Source organism: Molothrus aeneus, chromosome 2 (assembly GCF_037042795.1).
Source record: "Molothrus aeneus isolate 106 chromosome 2, BPBGC_Maene_1.0, whole genome shotgun sequence".
NCBI lineage: Eukaryota > Metazoa > Chordata > Aves > Passeriformes > Icteridae > Molothrus > Molothrus aeneus.
The window spans coordinates 98,337,979-98,359,184 of NC_089647.1; the positions used below are offsets into that span (position 1 = coordinate 98,337,979).

Genomic DNA, 21,206 nt, shown 5'->3' on the forward strand with positions numbered 1-21,206 from the left:
AAACTTCTGACATGTCAGGGAATGACATATAAAAATGCAAAGGCTAAAAAGCATTGTACTCATACACTTTGCTTTTAATTACTATTAAGCATTATTAAATCAAGCTCTCGGTTGCAGTCTTTGTTTATATATTTCTTGGATTATTCAGCCTCTAATTTAAATAAGGACAATGCTAGGAAGGTTTCCATGGAAAATATTACCAAGTTAATAACTTTGAAGCTAATTATGTGAAGATTCAAAGTGTCAGTCTTAAACTACACCTCTGACTAAGCCAAGCATGAATTTGGATATGCAAATGTTAAATTAGGCTCCTCATAATGTCCTGGGCTTCTGAATTCTGTTTGCAGGTGCTAGCTGCCATGATGCAGCTGATCAGTGCTCCCCTGGGTGTTTTTCTTTCCTAATTTTCTTCCTCCTTGGCTCACTGGAGGCCCCTTTGTGGGCAAGTGTGCACATGATTTTTATGCCACCCTGCAATGTCTCTATTCTGCTGTGTGCGTTGGTGCACGCTCACTCAGATGCCTTCTCTCTCATTTCCCCTGTTATATTGGGGAAATACATTCTATATTGACTAGAGCAGTTTCCACAGAGAGTTTTTGAGAATAAGTGCTTATAATTGCACTTCTGCTATGATTTTCCATAGCTGGTAGTTTATCTCTCAGAAGAGCCTGGTATATAAAATCTCCATTCAAGAAATTCTCTAAGAATTTTTCTCCTTCATATGGCAGCAGTGTCCCACTGCTGACAACATGAGTGCATCAGAGAAGATGGCCTTTTGCAAAGCAGGGACTAATCTCAGCTGTTGAAAATGGGAGGAAATTAGTGTCTCTCTTTGAAAAGGCAATCTAAGGACAGCTTGAGTTTGTGTACATGGAAAGAACAGTTCATATTTAAAATCTCAGCTTTTTCTTTTTCTCCCATTTTTCCTTGAGAAAAGTAAATCTTTAGGTATGATGTTAGAACTGTATCTAAATGTATCTAAATACTTTTTTTAGGGTGTTTGAAGCAAATAGAAAGTTTGTAGTGTTGCATTTTTTCTTCTAAGACCTTGCACAGTGTAAGGGATGTTCTAGGTAGGGTTCTCCAAAGTGGCCTTTTTGAGTCCAAGCTTATTAGATTCTGGTTTAGAACTCATAGCATAGTTATTCTGCAGAAGTTAATATTTTTCATAGCTGAGATGGAGATCAAATACCTTAAATTAATGCAAAATTCAAATTAGTCTTGAACTGTGGTATCACAACTGGCATCTCAATAATGAACTAACCACAGGAGGAAGCAGGTTTGTCAATGTACCATCACAAAAAGATTTGAGTATTCATCTGATCTCTTCTGGGATCATAATTATACATCTTGCTACTCTCTTGAAGTACACCCCCAACATACTGAATGGCACAAGAATATCTGATGCAGCAAGCTGTGGAAGTGTGAGCTGCAGAGTCTTTTTAGTTGATGTATTCCAAGGTGGATAAGCTTAAAAATCAATAGTGTCTGCTGTGCCTCTCAGAATCCTGATGGACTGCTCCTTGCTGAACCTCTTGCTTAGGCTTTAATAGCTGATGCTGTGCTGCTGCAGATCCTCAGCACCAGCCAAGGCAAGGGCTGGAGCATCCAGGAGCAGGGCTGCTCTCCTAAGCAAATCTCTGTCTGCTCCTAGAATTTGTTATGAGAAGTGCTGCTGGTTGTTGGGGGACTTGGGGGCTGTTTTGAGTTTTTTTCTTTTTAAAACAGATTGCAAAAGTGTTAGAAGACAGAGTAAGTACGATGTAGTAGTACAATGAAAGTAGTTTTCAAAGGGTCAAGCAGTAGTTTCACATTGCTTGTAAATATGGTATTTTCTCTTTAGGACAGAAGGCACTTTCTGTTTGGACTTGTAGTGCCCTAAAAATGGAAACAGCTATTAGGAAAAAATTATTAAATAGATTATCTTAACTTTGTGAGGCTGTCATCAAAGAGAGGTAAAAAAATGCAGAGTTTTGTCTTCTCTACCAAAACAAAGTTCTCAAGTTGAAATAGATGGTTTTTCAGATACCAGTGACACCTCAGAAATTGTCTCATTAGAAAGAAAAAAATGTTTGAATATCTAGAAGCATGAACCACAAATAGGAATTTATGGAGAGGAGATGCCTGGGAGGTCTTGAAGATAGATTTCTTAAAGGGTCTGTGTATAATTCTCTGGGCTTTCTAACAGTTCATTGGAAAAAGAAATTAGAATGTTATCTAAAATAAACTGACAAAAGCTGGAGGAACAGGGGGAGGAGGAGGAAGATAATGAAGTATCAGATGTGATGCTCTAGCTGGTAAAAAACAAGTAATTTCTTTGCTGACCTCACCTTATGCATATATTAAGAGAGCACAGAGATATTCTCTTGCTCTCTTATTTTTGTAAGGAAGTAGTTTCTGCCACCTCTGATCATATGCATAAAAAGACAGCATGTTACTCTTAGGCAGACTGAATCTAGTCATAGGGATAGAAAGCTTCTTTGAAGAAAAGCCCTAGAAAAATCCAGTAACAGAAATAGACTCCCACTGAGAGTTTACTGAGATTTTGCTGCTCTTCTGTGTATCAGTAATGAAGCAGACCATGGAGAGAAAGTAAATTGATGTCATGCCCAAGGTGTATGTGATGGGGAAAGATCAAAGAAGTTTTTGTGTGTCATTAATGCTGAAAACAGATCTCTGAATGATGCCTTTCTCCTTATGGACTGCCAGTTTGGAGTTCTTCAGGGAATTGTATTCACAGATGGAAAAGGGACAGGTGGTGAGAGCAACAATGCTGGTTGCACGGTATGTCCCTTAACCCTCATGTTTTAACATGTTATATGTAAAATTATCAAAGATATGTGAAAATTACTTGACTTTCATATTGTTAATTACTCATGAGGACACCAACGGATGATACTGCCTAGTGCTGTAGGGATATCTGCCTCTCTGATGTGCATTTCAGAGTTCTCAGGCTGGGCACATGGTTGTTACCTTTCTCAGAGCTTGTGCTCTCCCTGCAGGTGGGGCTGGGACTTGGCTTCCTCCATTTGTCTACTGCATTTATTTACCATGAGCTAGAGTCAGTTCAGCACTTGCAGACTTACAGTCTCTTGAAAGCAAAAAAAGAGTTAACTCTTGGTCAGGCAACTTAAATATAATCTGAGGTCTCTCAGGACTGCAATGAGTTGATGCCATGAGCTGAAATCTTTGTACTGAGCTGACCAGATATTGCTTGTTGCCTGCAGTGATAGTTTGGTTTCCTGAAGCACATGAGTTCAATGGATGGTGTTTGGGGTATGACACTGGAGTGGTCTGTTTGTCTGTCTGATTGGCACTGGGAATTGGTAGCTGTGATGAAGTGTGGACTTCAGCCACTGGGTGGAAAATGCAAACTATGTTTTGGTTCTGACTATGTACAGCATCAGCCATGTTTCAGTGTTTATTAATGTTAATTTAATATCTTTATGCTTTTAAGCTGTTACCTATTTCATGGATATGGGATGTAGGATAGCTTTCATCCTTTCTATTTTCTGCTTGAAAACTCAAGCTCTTTCCCTGCAGCCACAAGAATTTTTTCTTCTAGGTACAATAAATAGAAGACATGTAGAAGAAAGCAAAGTATTTTAGTAATTCCCCATAAATATATTTTCTTGATATTTTTTTTTGTTTGTTTGTGCCCTGGAACATTTTGAAGTGATTTCAGATAGTTTGTCCAAATAGCAAATATTGAGCTGTTATGGATGCCTTAGGAAGGGAGAGGATTCAGCTCAGAAACTTGCGTAACATGTTAGATCCCCAAATTAAAATGTGTGTCCTCTTTTTAAAAAGTCTGACAGACTCTAATCGTTGAGTTTTATGTTATGAGTAGGTCACTACTATTATTTTTCCCTTCCAAAAATTGAAGGATGAAAAATTCAAGTGCAGATGACAAAGGCTTTATTATCAGGTTGTTTTTCTTTCATATATGGGATATGATTAAATGTGTGCTGTCAAAAAGAGACCTCTTTAAAGCCTGATACTATTGATTACTATTTGAGACCTGCCAGCAGCATTATTACTTAATGCATACGAAAATCTAATAGAAAATTATTAAGTTGGTGCTTTAGTTCCTCTAGTGAGAACGTTTCAGATATTCATCTCATATCGTTGCACAAATTGCTTGGCTCAAGTAGATACCACAAAATCATGTTTTAATGATTTTTTTCCTTTTTCCATCTTTTATTTTTTTCACAGTCACATGACACAATCAGCCACATTTGAAGACCCTCGAATAGAAAGCTGCCAAATAACCCCTCCAGCCCCTCGGAAAGTGGAAATGAGGAGGGATCCTGTGCTAGGATTTGGGTTTGTGGCTGGTAGTGAAAAGCCAGTTGTTGTACGCTCAGTAACACCAGGTATGTTTTCCCCACTTGACCCCAGAAGAAAACTTTGATTTAGCCTACTAAGATGAAATGCAGCTACAAATTTGAAACTGTTGAAATATTCAGGCAGGCAAAGTAATCACAACTACTAGATATGATTTTTAGCCTTGTTTTACCCAGTGGTTTCCTTCCTCACACTCATTTTTGAACATTACATAAATGTCTTGGCAAAAAGCCAGTTTGGAGTTATTGCTCGGAGCCATTACTATTGTTTGCCTGAAAAAAGTTAACCCATTTCATTCAAGGAAAGAAGGTCTTCTCCCTGGTATCTTTATATTGGTTTGCTGTCACCTCCATTACCATTGAATCAGCATTTTCAAGAGGTATGTTGAGTTCTGAGATTAAAACTTGCATATTTTTCATTCTCACCATCACCTTCCCAAAGAAAGCTAGTTTTCTAAAAACAATATATCTTTCTGAAAAAGAGGATGTTACTGCTGGCTTTTTTTTCTTTAATGAATGCATCTGTATAACTATATGGTTAAAAGCCGGGTCAAAAGATATCCCCAAACATCTTACCTGCAGTGAAAATTAGTGAGGATTGTGATCTCTTTGAAGTTATAAGAGACCAGACCTGGGATAATCTGTTTCCCAAATCACAGGCTCTTGCTCTCTATGCTCAAAAGTCCAGCTCTTATGTAAAATTGCAGCCAAGGACAGGGATTTGACTTTCCTCCTATTCAATATGTTCTCCAGAACCCCCACAGAGAGCAGAGGATAGAGAGGCAAAATCGACTCTGTGAAGTTCTGATGTCATTTACCAACGTGTGTGCATTGATTACATTTGTATTGCTTTCACATGAAGTGAGCAGTGTAACTAATATTTGAACCAGATCCAGACAGCTCATTTCTCTCAACGTGGCATTATTAATGTAGTTTTATGTTAAAATTTGGAAAATGTGTTTACTATGTTCTGTTCCGAGTGAATAGGAGGAAACATAAGCTCAGGACAACATTCTCCTACGTGGATTTGTTCCATTTATGCGGGTTATGGAAGTGGAGTAAAGTTTTCAAAGCAAACAGGAAAGGATCAGCATCAGCTCTGTTGTTCAATGAATTGGTTTTGATGCTGAAACATTTTATTTTTAGACTTTATCTTCATAATGGTAATATTATTTGGTTTTTTATGTATCATTACTGCAGAGTGTAAAGACAAAGACTAGAGAGGATATATCTCTACAATAGGAACTGTGATGTTACATCAACTTCTGGGCATGTAAATGTGCTGAGAAAAAAAATAATATGTGCATTTTATAAAATACAGTGCACTCAATGTGCATTTCAGCAATGCCAGAATCCAAACCACATAGACATATACATGACTGATTGTCTATTCAGACTAATGCTAAATATTAGTGTCTAACTGAAAGCGGCAATGCTTTTGGATGTACCCGTGTTCATCAAGTGGTAGGAATCCAGCAGAAAAGAGATTCAAGCAGCTGGGGTATAAAAACTTTCTGTCTCCAACTAAAGAAAACAGGTCTGCTTTGCCTAGAACAGAAAAAACATAGGAGAGACCTGTGAATGACATTCAAATACGTGAGTGATGTTTCATAGCAAAGAGGAATAAGATGTTCTCTGGCGTTACTTTGCCTGGGACAGGAAACAACATATTGCAACCAGGAAGATCTGGTATATTTACCATGGGAAAAGACTTCCTGTTCTTAACAGTAGATAAACAGGATCATTTTTTCACAAGAAAAGAAATCCTTCTCAAGGTGGTCTTACAAAGTATCAGACAAACATTGATCAAGGATGATTAAAATACGGTTGATCACACCTTAAAGGGTGCATAAGTTCATGGCTTATGGGTCCTTTTGGCCCTTTAGAAAACTAAGCCCTTAGTTTAGGTGGTTAGATTCAGGTTTAGAACTTGAGAAACTTCAGTAAAGTTTCTAAACCACTAGCTTGCAAGATTTTCCTGGTGAGGGAGTACTGGTAACGTCAGAAATAGTGTAAAAATGTCATTACCTGCAGAAAAAATACACTTGTAGTATATGAACAATGTTATCTGTGTGTTTACAATGGTCTGCTAACCTGTGCTCTTCTTTTTCTTTCTTCATTTGTTGCAGGCGGCCCCTCTGAAGGAAAGCTTATACCAGGGGATCAGATCATAATGATTAATGATGAGCCAGTCAGCACTGCTCCAAGGGAGAGAGTCATCGACCTTGTCAGGTAGTGGATGTCCTGTCACTTAAACTACAAACCCAGTGACTTATTGCCTTGTGCAGTCATTCAGTAGTACAGCAAGTCTTGCCTTCCCATGGCTGAGGAAAGAGAAAATAATTGTTATAAATGTTATAAAAGTTATAATGAAGAATGATGAATTACTTTAGTATTAAAATGAAGTGTCCTCTTAAAATGTCATCTGAGTAGCTGAAAAAGTATAAAAACATCCAGGAGTAGCTCCAAAGTACTTGGGTATCAAAAGAGGATAGTATTTTCCTGGTATTAATTTTTTTGGTATGGATTGTTGAAGAGATGATTCCTGAAGCATGGAAGCTCTAGTCACTGTTGCATTACTGTTCATTTTTCACATGAAGAAAGTTAAGTCAGATTTGTCTTATGTGAAGAATAAATAAAATGTGGTAGGGTGATTTTTGAGAGTGAATGAATGCATGTTAAGTATATAGAGAAGCTCAAAAAATGTTTATATGGAATGCAGGTAGGTGAGTTTGTGTGAAAGAAGCAGGCAGAAAAGAGAAGAAGACAGAAAACTAGACCAAAAAAAGTGGCTGGGGATAATACAAGAAAAGAGAAATGTCAGTATTTGTAATGGGATGTAGAAGGAAAAGAAGGACAGTGACTGATAAATGCTAAGGATATAGAAAAAGATGTATTGTGATTCATATAATAAATTTTGCTTTTGGAGTAACAAGAAATGTTAGTGCATTGCACAGAAAAATGGCAAGTAACTAAAAAAATAAACTTGAGAATTAATAACTTAAATTCCAGTAGCCTAATTGCTGTACCTGTGCTGGAAATAGCTCAGGAGAACAAAATATGATGCAAAAACAATTGAACAGCGCCCAGTTTTGTCTCTGTATTCTTCCCATTGGTGTAAACTCTGAATTGTGGGTCTTGTTGATTCCTGAGAGATGCTCAGGTTCTAATGGTACCTCTTTTCAAAACTTAGAGCTATCAGTGTTTTCACTGTTACCTGTGCAATTTTGAGAAGTCACATTTGTTTACAGAAATTTGGCCAGGAAGTGCCACAGTGGTTGTAGTCCTCCTGCAAACGGCTGCTCGTTTGCTGGGAATTTAGCTGAAAGAAAACGTCCAAAGATGGTACAGAAATGGTATAAAAATGCCAGCAATGCTGATAGCCTTCATCTGTGTCAGGTGGGATTAAACTATATTTTGAGATTTTCTTCAAAAAGGTGTTAACCTGCAAGTCAACTAACAAACGAAACATGCTAAGAGCTTCTTGTGATGAGTAGACTCCTTAAACTGAAAGAACTGTCCTGCTCCTAATAAAGTTCTGTCTTGTGCTCTGTTTTGACTATTGGTATAAGCCTCCAAAATGGTCTTATTTCTGAGGTCTTAGTTTCTCAATAAAGCAGTAATATTGTCTTCTTCATTCTTTCCCTGATTCTTTGATATTAAGCTAAGTTAGGTTCTCTAGCTAATTTTCTGCTTCTAGCAATATGTAGTAATAACAGCAAGGAAAACAGACTGATTAGACCTGAGACAAACTTAAATTTATTGTATAGTTGATTCTCTGTCTGCCTTCAAATGAAATACTCAGTTAGAATGTCACCCTTCCCAATTACATTGACCACATAAGTAATGTCAAATTAAGTGTTGTTTCATTCCAGGGAAAGCTTTAGGTGATGCTTTTCTTATACTGTAATTCTACCTCTGCTCTCAAAACCTGTACACTGTTGGGATTTTGACAGAGACTCATTCTTTGATGAAATTTGGAGTGAAATATATTGGGGTTGTATTTTACAGCATTTGAAAAGAAGAGCTTTCTTTTCATGCCAGTGGGCATGCCTGGAATGACTAGACACTGTCAATGAGCAGTCCTGACACCATGGCAGAAGCAAGTCTTTACACCAATGAAATAGTGAATCTCTTCTGTATAATTGAAGGTTTTCATATGGACTAGATATATTTACAACTTTTCAATGCATCTGTATTTTTCAACGTGCGCGGGAGAAGTTTTGAAATCTTGTTTTCCTGCAGGTAGCAGCATGTCAGTGGTCGGCAGTGAGGGTGTTTTAAATGCATGGGTTACACAATGGGCATAATCACAAAAGCATAGAAGAACTGAGAGGAGACTTCTGGAGGTCATCCAGTCTAACCTCTTGCTCCAGGCCAGGTAGTGTCAAAGTTAGATGTGGCTGCTCAGCACTTGCCTAATCAAGTCTTTAATATCTCCAAATATGGCAATTTCACAACCACACTGGGTAGATGTTTCAGTTCCTAACCAGTGGCCTTTCAAAAACACGAGCCAACTTCTTCATCCGCTTTAGATGCATCCCATCTAGGCCCATGGACTCATGAGCGTCACTCTTACCTAAGCAATCCCTAATTCAGCCTTTGTCTGCCTCCGTTCCCTAAATTCTGTCACTGAGCTCAGGGACCAGGGTAGCAGACCTTGCCACTAAAGGCCAAAGCCAAGAAAGCATCAAACGTCTGAGCTTGTTCAGTATCCTTCATCAGGTTACCCACTCAATTTAGTAATAAGTTTGTACTTCCCTTGGCTTTCACTGCTATTGTGGTTGTAGAGACAGACCCTTCTTTTATCCTTAATCCATCCCGGATAAGTTTCAGTACTAACTGAGCTTTGCAAACCCTATCCCTGCCTGGCCAGGCACAGCTTCTCTGTTTCTCCTGGGTAACCTGTCTCCATTTTCATCTCTGATCTCTTTCCATTTTGCACTGGGTCTTGCTCAGGCTTTCCCTGTAGAGCCACACTGGTGTCCTGCTTCCTTGCAGATTGGAATAGACCAATGGACCTGCATCCCAAAAGGACCTGCTTGCCAGTGCCCTGAACAAGCTGCAACTCTGGTTTTAGACTGGACTCTTTCTCTTTTTCTTCAGGATCTTAAACTGTACTATGTTGTGGCCACTGCAGCACATTAATGAGAAATTGATATTCCAACACTATTTTTTTTTCTGTGGTCTCTTGCTGATTGGGTATAACAAGGTATATTTTACATTCATGTGAAATTCAATGGCTATTTTTATGCAGCTTTCCTTCAAAGCTTTTTGTAAAGTTGGCAAGCAATTTGTCATTATAACTGCAGGGAGTGTGGAAAAAATCTACTTTCAAAATACTGATATAAGGTCATAGCATGTCAAATAGAAAAAAAAAACAAATTGCGTAAGAAAAGAAAAAGGCAGATTTCACAACCAGGTGAGCATCAAACTTCACCAGGATTAGGGAAGCCCAAAACTTCCAAGCAAAATACACCTAAATGTTAGATGTTAAGTCAAACTTGAATGTTAAACAGTTTTTAATGAAACACAATATTTTTTTTCCCAATAAAACATTGTCAGAAAATTAACTTGTAAGAAGAGCTATGAGCTTGAAGAAAAAGAACAGGATGAGGCAAGTCCTGCTTTCGTAAAAAAAATTCAAAACTCAAAAATTTAAAAAAAAAATTTAAAAAATTCAAAATTCCACCAAAAATGGTAACTGAAAAATGTCAATTAAATCTTTTTTTTGTTAGGAAAATGCATATCCCTAACCAATAAATTAGCTTTATTTCTAAATTTTCCACAAAATAAATGAGAGTGATTTCTTTTAGATCATTTTTTTTTCTTCAGCCTTTTTCCTATCAGCTCCAAATTCATTGTCTAACTGTTACCCCTACAGGATAAGAAATAGATAGACTAGTTTTTCAAGAAAGTCCCTTTTTTGTAATGGTTTTACTACAGGAAAATTCAAGAAGTTAAATGCAATGTATAATACAGAAATTTTCCTATTGGCTTTTTATTACATTGTAATATTTTAATTATGTGTGGGCTTTTTAAACATTCATTACTGAAAATAATCTTCCTTAAGTAGAAAACTTTTATAGCCACTTCTGCTGACTCCAGGGGGTACTGAGCAGGAACCTGGTGAGAGATTTGCTTTTGTTTTTTTAAGAATGAGGGACAGTCTTGTATCCTAGGAAGTCTTAGGTCTGGAGATTATCAGGGATATTCATTATAAATATCCCCTGTAGGTCATTCTGATCCATTGAATTCTTTTGGCTCTGCTTTACTGGCAACACTTAATTAGTGTTCAAGTTGTCCTTTGAAAGCCAGGGTTGCAGAAATATGAATCAAGTGTGGTTTGCAGACAAAATCTATTTGGACTCATTATTTCTGGGTGCTGTTCAATGGCTTTTGCACCATCTTTTGTTCTCCTGAGCTATTTCCAGCACAAACTCAGAAGTCATGTTTATGGTTTCCCTTGCAAAGAGAGGTCAGTTTTATGAAAGTCACTTGAGGCTGTGGTCAAGATGAATTCCATTCAAGACAGACAGTTACAGAACTTTAAAAAGAGGAAGAAACAAAATCACTTTTCTAAATGTAAGCTTCAAGTCAAGGCAAGTAGCAAGTGAACAGAATACAAAGGACGTATTTGAAGTGCAGTCAGTTCAAAATTTATCAGGAGCTATTTATGTTGGATTTATTTTGCTGCTGTTATGGATTCTGTGAGTTATAGCTTTTCACACTTGCTTACAATAAGTATTTTGAGGTACCATTGATGTCATGGCACAATGGAGCAATTTTTCCCTTATATGACAGTGAGCAACAATGCAACACTGACATATTAGAATCTATATGAGTGTATGGTATCAATTAATCGGTTGCTCAGAAGTTCATGTATCTCATTATCATTGGTTAATGTTACATTTTTATCTGTTTAAGAATCAGCTTAATCAACCCTTTTTTTTGAAACAAAGAAAAACATCTAACAAGTAATTTGCCTTATTAGCTGTTCATATGCAACTCCTACATCATGAATAACTTGTTTTTCTTAGACTGCACCCAGTAGGCATTAGTCTACAAGGATCCCAACTTATGTAAACTGTCTTTTTATTTAGCAAGGTATTTTACTGAAATTTTAAGTGACACACAAGTGTACTGCTTCCTCCATAAACCAAACAGTGAGTAGTGGCATGGCAGTGGTACTTAGTTCACACTTTAATTAAAATAGTTATCCAGGCTGCCATCCAGGAGAAATTGGCATCTGAGGAGGGTAATCCATCTGAAATGCTTGTTTTGGAAAAGATAGCCTGTTGCAGAAAGCTTTATTGACTTAAGAAGAAGAACAGAAAAGTATTTTTAAGTAGAAACCTGACTTGTAGGTTGCTAAATTAGGCTAGATTAGTCCATTCCTTGCACCTGTAACAGCAGTAAATCAGTATTTGATATCCTCTGGAATTCTACTAAAATACTTATATTGCAAAGTGAGAAATTAAAAAGGTGAAATTCTTTAAGGGCTTTTATTTCTTGTTGGCTCTATTTTCTGTTTAAGAGAAATGACTCAAAAACATCTCTGAAATAACTCTTTCTTTGGCATGTTAATGTCACAGCAAGTTTTCATCAAGAGGATCTAGAGGATTCTTTCAATTCTGCAGTAGAATTTATGGTTTAATGGTGTATTGCCGTAAGACTGGAGAAAAGGAACCCTCCAGGATTTTAGGCTACATGTTGCATTTTAAGTGCTAACATGAATTTAATCAATACTGATCCTCCTCACCATCATTGTGAAATGAATGAGGATTCTGTTACTCCCATTTGACTCTGTGTATGCCAGGGAACCACTTTTCCTACTCTGCATCCTCAGAGCTAAATGCAAGTGTAAAAGGGAGCTCGGTGACAGTGCCTGTCATCATCATCATCTTGCAGCAGCTGAAAATGCCTCTTTTCAAATGTTCCTGGATGTAGTTTAGACAGTTTCTTATACTGGATGGAGTAATTTTGGTGGACTTACTATTAAAGATATTCTTTCTTCATCAGCATCACAGAGAAAAAATCAAGCATATTAAGCTATTATCTATGATACTGCTTAGCAACCATGAACCTTGAAAACTGCTTTTTCTGAAAAACCAGTCATGCAGACATTTTAATTTGAAGGTACTCCCAGTTCAGTAAATGAATCTGGAGGCTGTACCCACTTTGTGTCAGGCCCTGATTGATGAATTGCTAGTGTTTTAGGTTTTAAACACATAATGGTGAACAAAGGGACAAAATGTTGGACCAAGTGATCTGTCAGAGTTTTACAAGTGCCATCAATGGAGATAAGGTTTTTGCCATTTAATTAGCTGCATCTGATCAGCTAGCCCATACAGGGAGCTCAGAGTCAGGATACTAGAAGTCAGTTCCTCTCTGTCTTGAAGGGTATTGTTAGATATGTATCTTCTATCTTTTGAGGTGTTTCTGCAACGTAATACAGAGATAACTGGATCATACTTCAAATTGGCTCTGAATCTGTGAGAGCACACGTTTAATATTATCTCATTTATCTTCTTTTCTGGGCTGCTGTGGTGCTTCTTGTTCTTGAGCTAATATATTGAAGGCTAATTCAGATTTCTCCAGATTTTAATTACTAATCTGCAATAACATTTCAGAAATGCTCACCCACCTTTTCAAAGGCCTGTAAGAGCTGAAAGCTGTACAGAGATATTACTTGTTATTGTTAAAATCAATGCCAACTATGGACGTTGTTCTCTTTCAAATCCATCATATCTCTCAAAGAATGCAGTGTCATATCCTTGCTTATTCTCGGGAGAAAGTTGACTGACATGGTTTAGAAAGGTTTGGCCTTGATAATTCAGATGCTGTGAGTGTTGAGATCTTAATTTGTTGTGTACACTTAATTTTCTTTTTGTGTTAACCACGCTGAATGGCTCTCAGAGTCAGCAAGTGTAGGCCCTTTTTTGAAATTTCAAGGCTGATGTGTCATCTGTTTGAAATGTTGTGCCATCATCTCACTCTGTTCTCTAGAAAAAGGAGTCAGCCGTGATAAATTTCAGGTCAGCTGTTCCTTAACAAGTTGCTTTATGGAACGCGAGGACATGAATGGAGATATGGAACAGCTGTGCCCAAAACACAAGTAACTGTACTGATTGGTTCTTCAGATGTGAACCAGCAAATGTTGCTCTCATTAGCTTGTTCTGATGAGCTTATTACTTCTCATCCAACTAAACAAAAGTGTTAGCTTGTCCAAATGGAAGATTTGCTCTAAAGCCAAATGCACTGATGTGAATGTTTCAGAGTAATTGTTTCCATGTAAAGTCATTCTAATGAACTCCCAGATTTGATTTTATTATGAATTAATGCTTTCATGTGGTGAATTACCTTTATATTGCATGCTCTGCTATAGATGTTTATCCTTCTTTGTACTGTTTATGCAAGCCTCATGCATCAAAGGATTACATCTGGTTGGAATATGGAGCAGGAGGTAGCTAAAAATCTCCCATCCTGTGTTTGGGGTAGGGAAGGTTGGAGAGTAGGTGTCAAACTACTGCAATTGCAAGGTTTCTCTTTCCCAGATGCATTATAAGTCTCTTTTGAAGTGACATTTCCAAATCCTCAAAGACAATGTTGGGCAAGCCAGCCCTTTACATTGTGCTGTTTGTACTTGAATGTTCTGTGGATGCCTTGAAGACATTACAACAGGACAGCGACACTTACACAGGTTTATTCACTGTGAAATTTAATCAGCAGAAAGTAGAAGTCAGGGAGAAACATAAGCCAGAGACAGTTTCAGGAGCTGTTTGGGAAACACCAGACTCTGCAGAACAGTTTCTGGGACTGGGGAAGCAGTATAGGCTGACAGGAGAGGATTGTGCCATGCACCTGGGGCTGCCAGCATGGCGTGGCTGTGAAGTAGGAATATGATAGAGATGCCTTCACCACTGCAGGCACAGAGCTCACAAAGTAACTGTCCTTACAGAAGTGTCTGTCTGCCCTCACTGGGAAGTTTACAACTCCCTTATCCTGCCAGTCAGTTGCTGACTAATTCAGCATATACACATTAGCTAATGAAGCTATTGTAAGGGCAAAACATAGCCATTTCTGAGAAGACATGATGGTTGTGTGCCTGTGATGCTTTGGGAAGGCTTTCACAATGTGACTTTTCCCAGTGACAGCATCAGCATTCCCTTTTATCCTGAGCCAGTGCTGGCTGTATGAATCACAGAAATTAACTGGTTTTCATCTGCTGTCTAAATAGCTTCAGGATGACAGAGAAGTAGTTCTTTAAAACACTGATATGTAGGTTGCATTGTCAATAAAGTGGCTTGTAGTTTCTCTGAATTATACCAAAATGCTGCATTTTGATAGAAGGATGGCAAAGGTGATGTCAAGAGCTGAGAGGCAAACATGACATTTTTATGGTTTTGTAAGTTGACCCTTGGAGACTTCTGTCAGCTACAGGTATGAGAGAAAGGCATTTGCATCGCCTCCTTATAAGGAATGCTGTTTTGAAGGTGGCAGTTTTACATGCACCAGTGTTCATAGGAGGTAAAAGGCAATTTAAACTGCTGAGAGAGATGGGTGAAAGGACTGTGACCATTTTGCAATGACTTGTATTCCACCAATTTGAAGTATCTTTAAAAACCTTGACAGGATTTTTCCCCTGTCAAGGTGGAAGCAGCATTCCCTGGGGTGGGAAGGACATAAGGAGAGTGACTGTAAATGAGTAAAACTCTACTCAGAGAAAAATGTCATGAAGAGGTGTTGTTACTCCATGATCCACTGCTATAACAGTATAATTTTAATGAATTGCGTAATGGAAGCTGAATCAGGAGTCCCTGAAGATGACAAAATCTTCTTTCTCTAGCTCTGTGGCATGCTGATGCTGTGTCTTCCTGGTTCTCAGAGTTTATTTTTACTTTCACAATTCTATTTATTTTCTAGGTGACACTTAAGTCTATAAAGTGAAATAAAATGAAGAATGGTGCTTCCTGAAGCTGGATGTGTCTGTAAGGTGGCAGTCCCTCAGAACATTAGGGTTCACTTTCACTTCCATTTCATATTCCTTCTCTCACAGCAATGTTGCCTTTCAATCTGCCAAAAATATCTTAGGGATGTCAGTGCTTGAAACCTACCACCTGTAGTTTGTCTAAGGAGTTGGAAAAGCACAAAAAATAGTAGAAATGAGAAAGTACCTAAGTGAATACTTAACAGTTAAATAGAGTGGAAGGGGCAAAGAGACAAAAACAGGGGAGGTTGAGATTCAATATAAGAATAAAGTTCTTCACCCAGAGAGTGACAGGGCACTGGAACAGGCTCCCCAGGGAAAGGGCCACAGCACTGACCCTGACAGAGTTCAAGAAGTGTTTGGACAACACTTTCAGGCACATGATGTGATTCTTAGGGTGGTCCTGTGCTGGCCAGGAGCTGGACTTCAGTGCTCCTTGTGGATCATTTCCAACTCAGGAAATTCTGTGTTTATATGATTCTCTGAATCCTAGTCCAGAAGGTTAGTTAAAAGGGGAAGAGAACAGTTTTTACATATTCTGACTCATTAGTCCCCAAAGTGAGATTCTTCAGTTAAATATTACCACTGATTGGAATGACTGGGTCACAGTGGGACGATGTCAAAGGAGAAAAACAGTTTCTCATTAATCTGAAACAAAAACTAGTAGAAGCTAGTAGAAAATAAATATAGCTAAAAATAAATTAATTTTAAAAACATTGAATGCTTCAAAAGGCAGTTTAATGTGATAGATTTCTCTGGGATTTATTAGTCAGCTTTTCCTTTATTTCTCATGTGACAAGTGATCATCTGTAATTTATTACAGGTAACACATAACAAGCAGTGTAAGAAAAGTATTTTAGCTACTACTTTAGCTTTTCTAGGATTTTTTTCCCATAGACATAATTTTCTGTTTAACTTTTTGCTTGACTTTTAATGACCGAATCTTCACAAACCTCCTGAAAGTAGCAACAGGAAGAGAGGAAAGACAAATGGTGTATTTCAAAGCAGGTGACTTACAAATTACATTGGCATTAGTCTTGCTTTGGCTTTGTTTGAGAAACAAAGAAGCTGGTTCTGAGAAACCAAGAAGTTAGAATATTGAACTAGAGACTGCAAATACCAAAGGAGAGACTGCAGAGATAAAACCAGATTGCCATCAGCCAGCCTACGTTTCCCCAAAGGCATATTTCTTACATATTATGTGCTGAAATGTTAATTGTTCTTTTAGCTCCTATCCCTCCTCATGCCAACTAAAGCTTCATATATTTTACTTACTGCACAAGGGAAAATCCCTGAAGTCCACTGTCTATATTGTTAAATAAAGTAATTCAGTTTGATTGGAGGTTTAGTTAAAGCCACATTTGTTCAGCTTATGAAGCAAACAAGACTCCAGGAGAGGCAAAGGTCTTGTCATCTTGTATCATGAAACTTACCCATTTTATGATCACTTCAGCTTTTCAGCAGGACTGTTACTCAAAAAACACTGTGCAAAAAAGGCAGTTCTTTTGTAGAAGAAATTGGTTGCTACAGCAATTGGAAATCCTTTAGGTCATCTGTATTTCATAAAAACCATAGGAATCATCAGGTTTAGTCATTACACTGAAATCTTCATTCCATACTTCATCTTTTCTTCTCAATATTATTTTCTGTGTGTCATTTAAGTGTGCCAGAGACTTAAAAGGAAAATATCATCTGCCCGAGTTTATCAAGAGAAATAGGAAAAACTCTCCATGTTGGAAGACAGCAAAAAATTAAAACAATTAATTGAGTTCGTAATCAATATTCTTTTTAATTTTTTATCTTGTGTCATTCTCCTTACTGCTCAATTTTACATGGAAATTATACTTTTGTGACCAGAAATACCCTTTTGTTCTGCATTTCATCTGACATTCTATTTGTGTTCAAAGTCTTTAATTAAATATTAGGACAATTGCATTAGTAAAGATACTGCTTCCTTTTCCCCCTAAAAAGTATTGAATCAATTTCTTAGTGTTCTACACCAATTACAGTCATGTTGCAGTGTCCAGCAGATGGCTTGAGTTCATCAATAATTCATTCAAACTGCCATGGGTTTAAGGAAGGAACTGTACCACACTGACATATGAGAGAGGAAGAAAATTCAGCACATACTTTAGCAACCATGGTTTTTTGGGCAAAGAGGAAATTTATCCATAATTTATGCTCCCAGATATATAGACTGAGGATACAGTTTGCTAATGTAAGACTTAGGATTGTTTATTGGACAAATAACATGCCATAAGCATGCAGTGTATATTCTAAATTTGTATGCAGGCATTTGCTCATATTTGTGTGTATGTGTGGAGAGAGAGGAATATGATTCATAAAGCTCTATTATAATGGATTTGGGATTTATGAGTTACTTAGAAACAAGATCCTGAGGTTCTGCAGCTCATGTTACCCAAAATCTTGTCTTGACATTTTAAATGGTTTGTCATGACCATTTTACACAGTTTGTACAGCCAAGCTTTTATAAGGAGAGTTGCTTAGACAGTTTTAAAATATTTCTTTGAAAGATTTCCTTTATCTCAACCTAAAAGTGATAAATAAAAGGTGCGAATTCTACCATGTCATTGTGGTTCTCTCCAGTAGAAAAAAAACCCCCCATATTTCATTTATTTTTTACAAGAAAAATACACGTTAAAATGGGGATAGATGTGGACAGAGGGGATTTTTGTAACACCTATAATTTTATGAGTACTACTAGTTTTATGGGGTTCATAGGATATACAGGTTACCTATGGGGAGAGAGAGAGAGAGGTACTGCATACATTTTCCCAAAGACACACAATACACTTAATTTGATCCCTTTGGAGATTATCTCGCCTACAGAAGAGGCTGCTATCATGAGGCTTTTGTAAGTAAGACAGCAACTGGAACTCCATTTCCTGTGAGAGGCCGAGGAGTTCAAGTTCAGGAGGGCAAACTGGAGGTCATGGCAAAGCTGGTACTTAAGGATGATAAAATAAGCACATCATAGAGCAGTTTGTATTGGAAGGGACCTTAAAGATCATCTAGTTCCAACCTCCCACAATGGCCAGGGACATCTTCCACTAGATCAGGTTGCTCAGAGGCCCTTCCAATCTAAACTTGAACACTGCCATGGATGGGGCATTCATAGCTTCTCTGGGCAACTTATTCTAGTGCCTTACCACCCTGTAGTAAAGAATTTCCTCCTTGTATTCTAAACATAGTTGTCTTAGTTAAAAATCTCTTGTCCTATTGCAGCAGGCCCAGCTAAACAATTGGTCCCCATCTTTCCTAGAGGCCTTCTTTAATTTACTGGAAGGTGCTATAGGGTCTTATCATAGCCTTCTCTTTTCCAGGCTGAAGAATCCCAATTCTCTCCTTCTGTCTTAATAGCAGAGGTGCTCCGGCACTGTGATCATTTTTGTGATTCTCTCTGGACCTGGGTCTTTGCACTTCTAGCTGATGGAACCACTGTCATGTGGCAATAGCTGGTGAAATTCCAGAAGTTCAGAAATTTAGGGAAAGGAGCTTTGAAAGTTGTGTGCTGGCACGAGGGAGGTGCTGTTTCCCAGTCTAGTGTGTTGAATATGGCCTCTGGTAGTAAAAACTTTGTTTCAGAAGAAGGCTGGCCAAGGTGAAGTGCATGGTGACTGTGCCTGTTGCTCAGAGCAAATGGATTAAAGTGATATCGAGACCATTCCTCTCTAGATCCCCTTAGCTCACATAATGAAGCTCAGCCTAGGATGAAACTACCCGAGACTGTTAAGATACAGCAGTTCGTGCCTCAGCTTGCCATGGCATTAAATAATTTATTGAATCTGACCTTTCAGAGCAGTACATTGTAGGTAATAGAATGAATATAAAATGGATATAAAAAGAATAAGAATATCAAGTGGGAGTAGGTAGGCAATATAAATTTTATGTATAACCCTAGAAGGTCTGCAGTGCTGTCCATTCCTGAAAGTGTGGTGGTAATTGGATGTAGTTTGGGAAGAGCAGCAAAAATTAACCACAACTTTCCCCTTTTATGAGATTCATAAGAAACTCAGCCTAGTTAGCTTGCTGCAGGACAGATCAAGACAGTTTTATCTGAACAAGGAAAAATTGGGATAGCAGGTATCTTTTCAGCTTGATAAAAGAGTCCAGTCTAGTCCTACGAAACCACAGCTAATAACACTGTGAGAGATAAGAGATAGAGAGAGCTGTAGTCATTCCTCATCATTTCAAGTCTTTAAATGATAAACTTGTATCTGTTGGGAAAGATGTGCTATAGCTCAAGCATAACATAAGGCCTTTACAGAACATTTACCAACAACACTTAGCCGGGAAGCTTGGACTAAGTCAGATATAAGTTTTGTGTTGGTCTTGGATCTGTGAGTGCAGCAGAGTAGTAAGATTGTTTTATCTCATACCTGGACTTTGAGGAGTTGAATAAGCTGTACATACTCCTTTGGTACTATCAGCCCTTTATGGGAATATGTGAGTTTTCCAGGAAGGAGGAAAAATGAGTAGTTCTCTCTTACAGCAGTGAATTTCTGCTCTTGGGCTCTTGTTCACTGTCACCCATGCCTGTGTTCTGTCTACCTGCGCTTAGTGCTGCACAGAGCCTTTCAAAGGCTTGCCCACAGCTGCATGTCTTCTGACTTGAAGCCTCACCAGATACTGATGCTAGGCAGGACATGACTTTTTTTTTTTTTTTTTTAATATTTTTCACTTTCTTTCTTTTATTTGATTTGTGTTTTGTTTGGTTTTTGGTTTTTTGAGGTGTGTATTATTTCACTGTGGCTCATTACCTGTTTTTTCAGTGAAAGTAAAATACAGGATGACATGGAGTTACTTTTCTGGTACACAATACTGAACGTACACAATTTACAGTGTATTTCAGTACTATTTTTTTTTTCTGCACTGAGATTCTGTTTTGGCAAATACAGCTCTGAATGTCAGAAACAGTAGGAAGAAGTAATAATTTGGTTTGTTTGTGCTGTGGCCATGACTGATAAGGCATGCCTGCCTTAATCTGATAGGATTTACTGATCGAAAACTTTTTTTTATTCAAGCAACAGTTTATTTACTAATCCCTTTATTAGAAAGATGATGTTTTATCAAAGGGCAGTGTGCAATAACTTCTTTGAATAGCTACTGTACATTTTAAAAATATTTTCATACTCTTCAATATATTCCACAGAAATTATAGTCTATTGACTAAATACTAAACTTGAGGAAAATATTCTAATATTTGCTTGTGTAAGTATTTGATAGATGTTTTTGAACAGTTAAATTGTTTCAAAAAATAATATTTGGATTTTTAATTGTCTGCTGTCTTCACAGTACTCTCCTCATGACAGATTACCCATATCTCCATGAGATTTTTTCTTTCAGCTGCTGCTGTAGAATAATTATAGTATTTTTGTATGTATGTCATTAACAATGAGGAGAAAAAAAATGCTCTTATCAAGGTTTTTCATTTAGATACCTAATATATGAGGCAGGACACCATGAATTTCCCAGTAGGTGCCCATAGTGGACTATTTTGTTATTTCAAAGAAGGTAATACTATTATAAACATGGACTTTTATGACTAGCTTAATTTATAAAGATAAGCATCAGTGGCTCTTCCATCAAAAATACATTTGTTAAGATAATTGTTTAGCAATACTCTTATTATTGTAAATGGAGTGATAAAACACAGCAATTTATAATTATTAAGCATAATACAGAGAAAGTAATAGTGTTGTTTCATTCTATCCTGCCAGTGCCAAATCTGTTAAAACCCCTGGGTGTTAAACACTCAAGTGCAAATAAAGCAATTCTACAGCTTTGTAAATGAACTATTTTTTGTTTACCAAAGATACATGGTGGATTTGTTTTGCAGGCACAGAGAA

At 37.6% G+C, this 21,206-nt stretch overlaps 1 protein-coding gene across 1 annotated transcript in view; it reads left to right on the top strand.

The window, feature by feature from the left end:
* FRMPD4 (FERM and PDZ domain containing 4) overlaps positions 1 to 21,206 on the top strand; it is a 295,578-nt gene that overhangs the window by 225,624 nt on the left and 48,748 nt on the right. Inside the window, exons 3-4 of the mRNA XM_066545358.1 lie at positions 4,216 to 4,376; positions 6,476 to 6,578. Of these exons, the coding sequence (XP_066401455.1) occupies positions 4,216 to 4,376; positions 6,476 to 6,578 (264 nt within the window). The remainder of the gene's footprint in view (positions 1 to 4,215; positions 4,377 to 6,475; positions 6,579 to 21,206) is intronic.